The sequence below is a fragment of the Chiloscyllium plagiosum genome, chromosome 11 (assembly GCF_004010195.1).
Source record: "Chiloscyllium plagiosum isolate BGI_BamShark_2017 chromosome 11, ASM401019v2, whole genome shotgun sequence".
NCBI lineage: Eukaryota > Metazoa > Chordata > Chondrichthyes > Orectolobiformes > Hemiscylliidae > Chiloscyllium > Chiloscyllium plagiosum.
In genome coordinates this window covers 55,576,843-55,589,355 of record NC_057720.1, presented here as the reverse complement: position 1 = coordinate 55,589,355, position 12,513 = coordinate 55,576,843, and the positions used below count along the sequence as shown (strand labels likewise).

The 12,513-nt window shown below is 41.0% G+C and overlaps 1 protein-coding gene across 1 annotated transcript in view; it reads left to right on the top strand.

The window, feature by feature from the left end:
• Positions 1 to 12,513, top strand: part of LOC122554410 (interleukin-23 receptor-like) — a 144,910-nt gene that overhangs the window by 106,681 nt on the left and 25,716 nt on the right. The window contains exon 13 of the mRNA XM_043699391.1: positions 3,912 to 4,043. Coding sequence (XP_043555326.1) covers positions 3,912 to 4,043 — 132 coding nt within the window. The remainder of the gene's footprint in view (positions 1 to 3,911; positions 4,044 to 12,513) is intronic.

Here is a 12,513-nt window from a genome sequence, read left to right as displayed (position 1 = left end):
CCTAGGAACCCTCCAACCACAAGGGATGAACTCAGATTTCTCCAGTTTCCTCATTTCCCCTTCCCCCACCTTGTCTCAGTCAAATCCCTCAAACTCAGCACCGCCTTCCTAACCTGCAATCTTCTTCCTGACCTCTCCGCTCCCACCCCGACTCCGGCCTATCACCTTGACCTCCTTCCACCTATCGCATTTCCAACTCCCTTCCCCCAAGTCCCTCCTCCCTACCTTTTATCTTAGCCTGCTGGACACACTTTCCTCATTCCTGAAGAAGGGTTCATGCCCAAAATGTCGATTCTCCTGCTCCTTGGATGCTGCCTGACCTGCTGCGCTTTTCCAGCAACACATTTTCAGCTATGATCTTCAATACTACATCAGCAATCCTGGAAACGCTCTGTCAAATCTGTTGCAATGTTGGTATTTCAATTTTTTCTGTGTTCCAGTAACTGTTACTGCCTGAATGCATCACCTCTTTAAGATGTGTAGGCTAGCTGTAAGTTGTGCTCACCACATACACATCTGAATCCCCTGCTGAGCGTGCAACCTGTTAACAGTTTATTTATCTGGACTGCACACCACATCATTATGATGAGAAAGCAGTACAAAGTTTTGCTGCCTGCATCATTTCTGTCATGCATAGGAAAAGCCCCTAGTCCCCAAAACTGGCATTGTCAATTATTTTAGCTCCAAAATAAAGACCATATGACAGCAATAGTATTAAAACTTCAGCTTTGGAAACAGTGCTGTCAATTTTTTTCTGGGTGCAGTTTTTTCCTGAATTGCTTTTGCAAATCTGGGTGTACAAGAATCTGATTAATTTTATGTGCAGTTTTTGTTGCTGGATCCCCATCAACTGCTGTCTGGTAGAATGGAATTTGTTATCAGCTAAATGGACAGATATGGTCAGGGATTAGTTATTTCAAAAATGATAGTATGCCTGACAAAACAGCATCGCTTAGCACAACATTGATGTAGTTGCCTGCTCAAATTATGGAGTGGGTTTAGAATCCATGATATTCCTAACTTCTGATTCTCATTTTTGCACTTGATCCACACTTATAATTGACAATTATTTTAAACAACGAACTTGCCATAGCATTTTAATAGAGAAATGCTTATATGGGAGACTTACTGTGCTATGTTTTAAACTAATTTAGAAATTTGAGATGCAGCTGCCAGTAGTTGATAATGCACTGAAGGCCAGGCTTAAGAGTTGTCATAGCTTGTCTATAATGGGAAAAAGTTTGTTGTTCTACTAATACTGTAATTGATTGACTTATATACAGCTTTAGAAAAGGTGCAAACAATATTTCTTTGAAAATTCTGTTGGATAAAATTTCTTCCTAATCATGGATACTGGAAATCTGAAATCAAAATGGAAGTCAGAAACTCTGTCGAGACAGAAACTATTAACCATAGAATATCATAGAATCCCTATAGTGTGGAAGTAGGTCATTCGACCCATCAAATCTGCACCAACCCTCTGAAGACCATCCCATCCAGACACACACCTCTACCCAATCCCTGTAACCCTGCATTTCCATGGCTAATCCACTTAACTTGCAGTCCCTGGACACTAAAGGCAATTTAGAATGGCCGATCCATCTAACCTGCACATTGAGTCATAGAGTTTTACAGCATGGAAACAGATCCTTCAGTCATCTTTGGACTGCAGGAGGAAACTGGAGCACCTGGAGGAAACCCATGCAGACACAGGGAGAATGTGCAAACTCCACACAGACAGTTGACTGATGGTGGAATTAAACCCAGATCCCTGGCACTGTGAGGCAGCAGCGCTACCTACTGTGCTGCCAGAAATGGTATTGATACTTGAGGAAGGGATGGGAAGGACAGCAAAGATGTTCAGTATTCAGGAACACCACTTCATCCTGGATTCAACAGTGGGACCTAAATACCATTCATAGGATCTGACTCTTGTCTCTCAGAAACAGATCCTACAAATGGTTACTTTGGGGAAGGTAACCACTCCAGGCTAATTTTCCAGATATAAAGTTGGAGGAAATATATGTATGTGTATGGAAGACTGTCTAATGGACCAGAAGGAAAGAACAAGACTAGATAGGACATTTTGGCAGGCCACAACTAGTGGAATGCCACAAGGGTCAATGCTGTGACCTTAGCTATATTCTATCTATTAACTTTGAAAAGACAGAATAATGTGCCTGACTTTGATGAAACAAAGGCAGAAGTAGGTACTGCAGATGCTGGAGATTGGAGTTAAGATTAGATCAGGAATCCTGATGAAGGGCTTTTGCCCAAAACGTCGATTTTTCCTGCTCCTCGGATGCTGCCTGACCTGCTGTGCTTTTCCAGCACCACGCTAATGTTGACTTTGATGAAACAAAGTTAGGCGGCCATGTAACCTGTAAGGAGAACAGATGCTGCAAAGTGAGACAATTAACTGACTGGCCAACATTATAGCAAGTTGATCATTCAGAACTAAGGACAGGTTGTGAATCTTTGGAATTGTCTATCTCACAAGGTTTGTAATGTTTTATTGTTGAGTATATTTAAGGGTCATTGTTCATTCCTGATTGCCCTTAAGAGGTTGGTGGTGATCTTGAACTATTGCAGCCCTTTTTTATAAAATCATAGAACCCCTACAGTATGGAAGCAGGCCATTCTCACTATCAAGTCCACATTGACCCTTCAAAGAGTATCTCACCCAGACCCACACCCCTACCCTATAACCCTGCATTACCCTTGGCCTACGCAGACACAGGGAGAATGTGTAAATTCCACACAGACAGTTGCCAGAAGATGGAATCAAACCCAGGCCCCTGGCGCTGTGGGGCACTAGGGCTAACCACTGAGCTAGCATGCCACGTCTGTATCTGCACTCTAACTTTCTTTGTATGAGTATATCCAAGTTTCTCAACATCAAAATTTAAAACCCATGACTTTAAAAATAACTATTTGTATAGGTAATTCCATAATGTTTTTGAAAAGGAAGTTCCAGGATTTTGACCCAATGACATTGAAGAAACAGTGATTATTATCCCAAGTTGGGATGGTGCCTGACTTGGAAGGGAACTTGATGGCAGTGTTCCCAAGCATCTGCTGTCCTTGTCCTTCTAGGTGGTAAAGATTGTGGATTCAGAAGGAACTGTCAAAGGAACTGTTGTGAGTTATTGCAGCACACCATGTATGTACTTAGGAAATCAGTGGAAATGAGGAGAGAGAATTAGAAGTTGGATTGAGGCAGAAGATCTGCCAAGACCAGATTGAATGGCGCAGCTCACAAAAATGGCTCACAGCCACTTTTTAAAAAAATGTTATGTTAAAACAAGAAGTCACAAGTTCCAAACTTGGTGAAATTAAGTTTGAAATGTTTAAAATTTAACTTCTACCTGTCCATTTTTGGATGTTAAAATTAGGCTTAATGTTTCAGATCAAAGTGACAAAGCTGGAAACAAAAGCAAAACCTGGAAAAAAGGGATTGGAAAAGAATGAATGAGATGTTTGTAGTAATGTGGATGGCAGGATTGTGATTACACGAGTGATGGTGCAAGGCAAAAGGAGGTGATGTGACAAGAACAGGTTTTTAACAAAAAAGTAAGGAGGAAGAATGAACGATTACAGAATTTAGTATTTCCCCAGTATTAGAAGTTTTGGTAGTTTTGATGGCATAGACATGATTAAAATTCATTGGAAAATAAATAAATATGGAATCTTTCAATGATCAAAGTGCATGATGTTGTTCATTAAAACCAAAAGAGAAAATGCTGGAAAATCTCAGCAGGTCTAGCAGCATCTGTAAGGAGAGAAAAGAGCTGACATTTCGAGTCTAACTGACCCTTTGTCAAAGCTCTTTTGGTTTCAGATTCCAGCATCCGCAGTAATTTGCTTTTATATATGTTGTTCATTAAAAGTTTTTTTTTGTACTTTGTTAGATAATATCATAAATCCAACTGTGAGGACTTATTGGCTGACACTTGGTTTTGATGATGTTTACATTGTGTATATGACTGCGACAACAGCTGCAGGAGAAGGGGCAAAGGGAACAGAGTTGGCCATCAAGCAAGGTAAGTAATGCATTGCACGAACCTTTAACGTCAGAGTGAACATACATGAGGGTGATAGGGGAGAATTTTTTTATCATAACCAAAAGCTAGTTCTGACATGCCCATTCTTAACTGAGGCGAGTTTGAGGAATTCAATTTGTTGGAAATGTTACGTGAGTCACTGGATCATTACAAGGAGTGTCGTAAGATGACAGGTGTGTCATTCAGTAAGCCATTGAAATATTGAAGATACCATTTGGGTATCCAGAAGGGAGAAGTATCCAATACAAAAAGGAAGATCAAGAATGGCAATTTGAAGTCATTAGATCTTGAGATATTAGGTTTTAACTTGAGTCCACAGTTGATTAATTGATGTCATGTATCCTCAGCACTGACAAAATTTGTAGATGTCTTCATGTTCTCCATGAATGGATGTTCCTCTGGTTTACTTTCTACCAGGTGTTGGCTTCAAGAGACTGAGAGAAACTGTCTTCAGGTTCTGTTACAAATCCATTTTCTTCCCTCTGCTCTGCCCAAAAGCAGTTTGCCTGTGAACCGATTCACTTAGAGTCATAGAGATGTACAGCATGGAAACAGACCCTTTGGTCCAACTCGTCCATGCTGACCAGGTATCCTAACTTAATCGAGTCACTTTTGCCAGCATTTAGACAATATACCTTTAAACCCTTCCTATTCATATACCCATTGAGATGCCTTTTAAGTGCTGTCATTGTAACAGCCTCCACCACTTCCTCTGGCAGCTCATTCCATACACGCACCATCCTCTGTGTGAAAAAAGTTGCCCCTTAGGTCCCTTTCAAATCTTTCCCCTCTCATTCCAAACCTATACCCTCTAGTTCTGGACTCCCCCATCCCAGGGAAATGACCTTGTCTATTTACCCTATCCATGCCCCTCATAATTTTGTAAACCTCTATAAGGACACCCCTCAGCCTCTTACATTTCAGGAAAAAACAGCCCCAGCCTATCCACCCTCTCCATATAGCTCAAACCCTCTAACCCTGGCAACATCCTTGTAAATCTTTCCTGGACCTTTGCAAGTTTCACAACATCCTTCCTGGAGGAGATATACCAGAATTGCACACAATTTTCGAAAAGTGGCCTAACCAATGTCCTGTACAGTTGCAACATGACCTCCCAACTCCTATACTCAATGCTTTGACCATTAAAGGAAATCAAACCAAATGCCTTCTTCACTATCCTACCTACCTGTGACTCCACTTTCAAGGAACTATGAACCTGCACTCCGAGGTCTTCTTGTTCAGCAACACCCTCTAGACCCTTACCATTAAGTATATAAGTCTTGCCCTGATTTGCCTTTCCATAATGCAGCACTTCACATTCATCTAAATTAAACTCCATCTGCCACTCCTCAGCCCATTAGACCATCTGATCAAAATCCTGCTGTAGTCTGGGGTAACTTTCTTCGCTGTCCACGACACCTCCAATTTTGCTGTCATCTGCAAACGTACTAACTAAGTTTCTATGTTCATATCTAAATCATTTATATAATGATAAAAAGCGGTGGACCCAGCACTTATTCTCGTGACACAGCACTGGTCACAGGCTTCCGCTCTGAAAAGTGACTGTCCACCACCACCCTCTGTCTTCTACATTCAAGCCAGTTCTGTATCCAAATGGCTAGTTCTCCCTTTAATCTGCATGAAGTAACTTTGCTAACCAGTCTTCCCTGAGGAACCTTGTCAAACGCCTTATTGAAGTCCATATAGATCATGTCCACTGATCTGCCCTCATCAATCCTCTTCATTACCTCTTTAAAAAACCTAATTAAGTTAATGAGACATGATCTCCCATGCACAAAGCCATACTGACTATCCCTAATCAGTCCTTGCCTTTCCAAATAATGTAAACCCTGTCCCTCAGGATTCCCTCCAACAACTTCTCCTCCCCCCACCATATCAGGATCACTGGTCTATAGTTCCCAGGCTTTTTCTTACCACCTCATTTGTTTTTTTTTTAAGCTGGATAACCTACAGACATCTTGTAGCCAAACTTGTGAAACTTCCAGAAACGTGCAACTCAAATAGGAAATGCATATCTGAGTTCTAATGCATTTTGTTAACAATGTTAGTTTCAGTTCAAACTGATTCTTGTTCATTGATGGTATCATGAGTTTGGCTAAAACTGTTCAGGTGACCACTACAGCTATCTTAAGTAGTATTTTTCCTTTCAAAAAGTTAATGCCTGAAAGTTCACTGCTTTTTAAAATCAGATGAGTAAAGTCAAATATTAATAGAAGTAAAAACGGACTACCACATTCCTCCCCACCAGAGGTAACAAATACAGCAAGATTAATATTTTGTTTTTGATAAACACTCTATTGCAAAATCACTATAAACGAACAATAAAAAAAAGGAATGACATCAGACATGCAATTTCTAAGCACTCGCTTGATCTTAAACTGAGTCCAAAATCTGCTTTGGGAACTGTTCTGGGTTTTAACCTTTCACTTTTCAGTTCTAAAATATATGTACCAAATTTGAACATTTTTGCAAGGTTGAATTCTGCAAGATCCGTGGGTGACAGTCTCACATTTGCCTCCTATGGAATATCTCAAAGAGACCTTGGAGTGCAAGTTCATTTTTCCTTGAAAGTGGAGTCGCAAGTAGATAGGATAGTGAAGAAGGCATTTGGTATGCTTTTCTTTATTGCTGAGTATGGGAGTTGGGAAGCCATGTTGTAGCTGTACAGGACATTGGTTAGGCCACTTTTGGAAGACTGTGTGCAGTTCTGGTCTCCTTCCTATCAGAAGAATGTTGTGAAACTTGAAAGGGTTCAGAAAAGATTTACAAGAATGTTGCCAGGGTTGGAGGATTTGAGCTATAGGGAGAGGCTGATTAGGCTGGGGCTGTTTTCCCTGGAGTGTTGGAGGCTGAGGGGTGACCTTATAGAGGTTTATAAAGTCATGAGGGGCATGGATAGGATAAATAGACAAAGTCTTTTCCCTGGTGTCGGGGAGTCCAGAACTAGAGGGCATAGGTTTTGGGTGAGAGGGGAAAGTTTTAAAAGGGACCAAAGTGGCAACTTCTTTATGCAGAGGGTGGCGCATGTATGGAATGAGCTACCAGAGGAAATGGTGGAGACTGGTACTATTACAATATTTAAAAGGCATCTGGATGGGTATATGAGCAGGAAGGGTTTAGAGGGATATGGGCCAAATGCTGGCAAATGGGACTAGATTAGGTTAGGATATCTGGTCGGCATAGATGAGTTGGACCAAAGGGTCTGTTTCCATGCTGTACATCTCTATGACTCAATGAATCTATAGGATATCTGCACTTACATCCTACAGCCCATGCTCATTGAACTTTACGTCAATCTAATTGGATTAGTTGAAACTTGGTGTTGTTCCTTTGATCTTCCAGTGATAACACCATTTATACCTCATTAATATGCCCCAAGTTGTTTCCACTAATAGTGGCTGCCATTCAGTATGCTCCCTTTACTTTTCCCTTTTGTTTAAGGAATGGCTGTTCGCCAACCGATTCCACTTTTCCTGGAATATTACTGCCATCAAGTGGATATTCAGCTTCTGCTACACTCCCCTGTGGCTCTTCCGCTAAATGAGTCCTCACCTCAATTTTCTCCTGGCCTGTCTGAGAACTACTTGTGTCCCCCTGGAAATCAATCTTGGAGGTATCTGTGCTTGGGAAATCCAGGAATGAACAGAGGCAAGAGCTCCAAAGATAAATCCTTAGAGCTCTCTTTGTGGTCCAGTAAAGCTTTTTATTTACACCGATCACAATGGCCATATATCAAGAGATTTTCTCAAGCCTCCTGCAAAGTCTGACAGCCCTCTCAACCTTCACCTTCACTCTTTTCAGATTGTCCTGTTGAGCCTTATCTTACCTCTTGACCTCTGGGTTGCCATCTCCCAGACTAAATCCTACTCTCTCCCAATTGCTCGGAAGCATTCCTAATGATCTGCAGCTTCCTGCTATTGCTTTCTTGCCTGGCAGTTGGGCGTTGTTAATCTGACCAGCTGCCTCGCAGGAAATGGGCTAAGAAAATAATTCATGTCTGTGGAATTTCCGATCTTCAGGCCTGAAAGAAGATCTACGTCTGTTCCTACCCATCCCCATTAACATCAGGGCCTCTTATCCTGATCCTCTCATCAGGGATCAGTCACTAGTGCAAGCTAATGTATCTTACAAAAACGGGTGCTCTCTACCCTCCAAATCTTGCTAGAGGTCTGAAAACAGCATAACTCCGAATGGGTTACACAGTATTGAATGCTATTTGGACTCTGACATGCCCCAATTACCTTTCAAGGACTGATGAACTGGATAGTGGCAGGTGCATCTGCATAGTTTAACTAGATGACCTCCTAGTGAACTGTAAAACATGGGAAACACATTTAAAGCAACTAGAAACCATTTCTGGAAAATACAGTTGGCTGACCTGGTGGTCAATCTTACAAGCAGTAGTTCGCTTGGGCACAAGTGATGAATCTTGGACACCTATTAGTTTAAGGAATGGCTGTCAAGATTGCTGAGCGTTGCTAAGGTAGTAGTAGCAGTACAGTTTTGCATTCCCATAACAAAATAGGAAATTATGAAGTTCTAGGTAAAGTATAAGTCCTACCAAATGTTCATCTAATACTTTAGTACTGTTACTGCATTGCTGACGGTCCTACTACTGAAAATAAAATTATTTTGGACTGAGAAATATTAAACTGCTTTTGAAAAGCTTGAAGGCTTGTTTTACAATGAGCCTCTGCATCAGCTTCAAACTTTGAACAAACATCAAAGTGTCACCAGGGAAGGCCTGTTCTCCCTCAGAAAGATAAATCCAGAACAGAGATAGCAATTAGCTACTTCTCCAAAAACTAAACAAACATCAGAAATTGTATTGCACAGTAGAGAATGAAACCCTCAGCTCATTATTGGCTCTCAAATACTTTAAGATATATAACTGGAATGGGTACAGGGACCACAGGCTATACTGACCACCACCCATTAACGTTTGTGAAAAAGTAAAAGACCAAGAATATTGGATTATTCTGTTAGAGCTTGCTTCTTCAATGACACATTAAAATCTCCCACATTTCCTAGAAATCAAATGTAATTGTAAATCCCCTGCAGGACATTTAAAGACCCAGTTAGAATTGAAAATAATATTTGCCAAATCTGAGAGAATGGATGTACTGTGAGCGTGCCTGCTATATATATTCAATTCTTTTCACTCTTTAAAGTGAAATGGGAATGGACCTTGTATCTTGGAAAAGGTAAAGTGTTGTAACCACAGCGTAGAATCACAAAGTACTGTGATTTTTAATATGTTGTTTCAAAATGTAGTTTTCAAGGGGGTTGATATGTCAATATAAATTAATTGTTTGTCTGGAGAGAGAGAAAGAGAAAGAAAGAGAGACTGATAGGATGTAACACCAAAATTGTCAAAGAAACTTTAAACAGACTGAGTTGTGATCTCTTGTGACTACAAAGATAACAAGAGACTGATGACACTCTATTCAAAGCAAACCATCCCCTGTGAATGATATCTCAAACTGCAGCTACATCGTGTTTTCCCTTTTGAAAAATACACAAGAGCAGACATTGAAAAGTAAGTAAGGGATGGCACGGTGGTTCAGAGGTTAGCACTGGTGCCTCACAGCATCAGGGTCCCAGGTTCGGTTCCAGCCTCAGGTGACTGTCTGTGTGGAGTTTGCACATACTCCCTGTGTCTGTGTGGGTTTCCTCCGGGTGCTCTGGTTTCCTCCCACAGTCACAAAGATATGCAGGCCAGGTGAATTGGCCATGCTAAATTGCCATAGTGTTAGGTGCATCATTCAGAGGGAAATGGGTCTGGGTGGGTTAGTCTTTGGAGGGTCAGTCTTCGGAGGGTCGGTGTGGACTGGTTGGGCCGAAGGGCCTGTTTTCTCACTGTAGGGAATCTAATTTGATCAAACTCTGCTGGACTGGACTAGTGGCACTGAGTGTTCTTGTGTGTGTCAATCTAAGTTTCATTGTTAGCATGCTATGACAATCACAGTTAAAGAAATATCTCCTAGTTACTGTGCAGGCGAAAGTCTTCCAAATTTTGAGTGCTGCAAACCAGTTACAATAGAAACACAACAACAACAAATAACTCTCACCCTCATTGCTGGAATTTAATATTATCAGACATCAGAACTACAGATTTTCAAACAATCTGCAAAACTAAGGATCATGCAGCTGACTGTTCACCTACCAATGTCAACATGAACAATAACCTCCACAATATCCAACTATCTGTTCTTCACAAACAATTCAAAGACTGTCCATATATCTCAAAATATTATTAAAAATCACACAACACCAGGTTATAGTCCAACAGGTTTATTTGGAAGTAGTAGCTTTCGGAGCACTGCTCCTATAACCACCTGATGAAGGAGCAGTGCTCCAAAAGCTAGTGCTTCCAAATAAACCTGGTATTGTGTGATTTTTAACTTTGTACACACCAGTCCAACACCGGTGTCTCCAATCAAAACAGTATCTTTTTGGACTCACATGTTATTTTTAATCTGAGTGTCTGTGCACTGGGTAACTAATTCTTCTCTCATTTAATAGTTAACAAAGACACTCATTTTGTTAATTCAAGAAAGGCTGGATTCTTTTAAAATAAAAGTCCATTTGCATCTTGGAGAAAGGTAGCCCTTGGGGAAGGTATTGTTTTAAATAAATCTTGTTAAATCAATCTGTCCGTAATCATAATAAACATCAGCCAGGGTGTGGTCAAACAGGGGAAAGGGATTCAGACCTCTGGCAGTCCAGGCTAACAACACTGGAAACATTGACAAAAGCTCACTCACTGGCCAATAGGAGATGCTGAATCCCTTTCCAGTAGAACAAGGTCAGTAAGGATTGGCATAACAGTCACATCGGCATGTGGGCATTGAAACTTTGCATGATTTGGAATAGAGTGTAGGAGATCGGCAATGGACACATTAGAGATGGCAATTCCAGAAGTGACTGAGATTTAAAAGGGTTTACCCTGACCATGGGGCTAATGAAATGATACAGGGAAGTAATTTTCAAATTTACTTCTAAACAAGCTTGGACAGGTTATATTTATTTCCATTTCTGGTCTCTCTAATATAGAGGCAGACTCTTCTTCCATAATCATTATTAATCACAATCATTATGATCCTTGTGGTATATCCAAGTCAGGATGGTGTGTGATTTTCAGGGAAAATTGGAGGTGATGTTGTTCCCATAATATTCCTGGAAAATTGGAGGTGCCGGTGTTGGACTAGGGGGGAGAAAAGTTAAAAAATCACACACCAGATTATTGTCCAACAAATTTATTTGGAAGTACTAGCTTTCGGAGTTCTGCTCCTTCATCAGATAGCTGTGGAGCAGGATCATAAGACACAGAATTTATAGCAAAAGATCACAGTGTCATGCAATTGAAATGATATATTGTACAAACTTAGATTGCTGTTAAGTCTTTCATCTTTTAGAATGGGTTGCAGGTTTTGGTTCATTAATATGTTGTTTTAAAAAATTCTCAAGGTCAGGTTCGTAGGAGAGTAGTCTGACACAGAACAAACGACCAAGAGGCGAGTCTGCTAGAATATGGGCATTTTATTCCCCGCAGCGTCGCCACAACCAACGGGTCTGGCTTATACTCACTCTACATGTTACCGGAACTGGGAGCCGTCAGTTCTCGTAGAGCGGTTGCAAACAACCCACGCTCGGCGGTTAAACGTAACCCCAGAGCAGACTCACCGAACTGGAGACTTTTCCAGCTGATATACTCTTTTCCAGATATAAACATTCATGTGAACAGCAGAGCAAGGCTAAAAAACACATTCCATTCTGGTTACATACAGATAAGAAGATTCACACGGGGAGGTGTGTAATAAGATTCACACGGGACTAAGCAACACCTCCATTCCGGTTAGATTCACACATGTATTGGGACATAATTTTACACCACATAAGGTAACCGCGGAAGAGGGGCAGGCAGTCGGCCCTAACGACCCCCTCCACGGCCCGCTGCCTGGACCTGTTGATGGCCAGTTTGGCCAGGCCCAGGAGCAGACCCACGAGGAGGTCTTCAGACCTGCCCTCCCTCCAGGAGACATTTATTATTATTTTTTTTTCCTGTTTATTTCTTTTTTTTCCACCTAAATGCGGTAGTGCTTATTTTATCCTCAGCACCCATGGTGTGTATGTGAATCTCCTGTTTATTTTTTTTTTATTTTTTTTTTATTTTATTTTTTTTTTAACCCCTACACTACCACCTAAATCTCCTGTTTATCTTTTTTTTTCCTGTTTATATTTTTTTTTCTTTTTTTTTTTCTTTTTTTATTTAAAACCCCCACACTACCACCTAAGTGCGGTAGTGCTTATTTTATCCCCAGCACCCATGGTGTGTGTGTGCAGGTGTGAGACACAGTGAAAGACACAAAGTGCACCAATCTTTATTCAATTTCCACCACCAGGAAGATAGGAAAAACACCCGGGT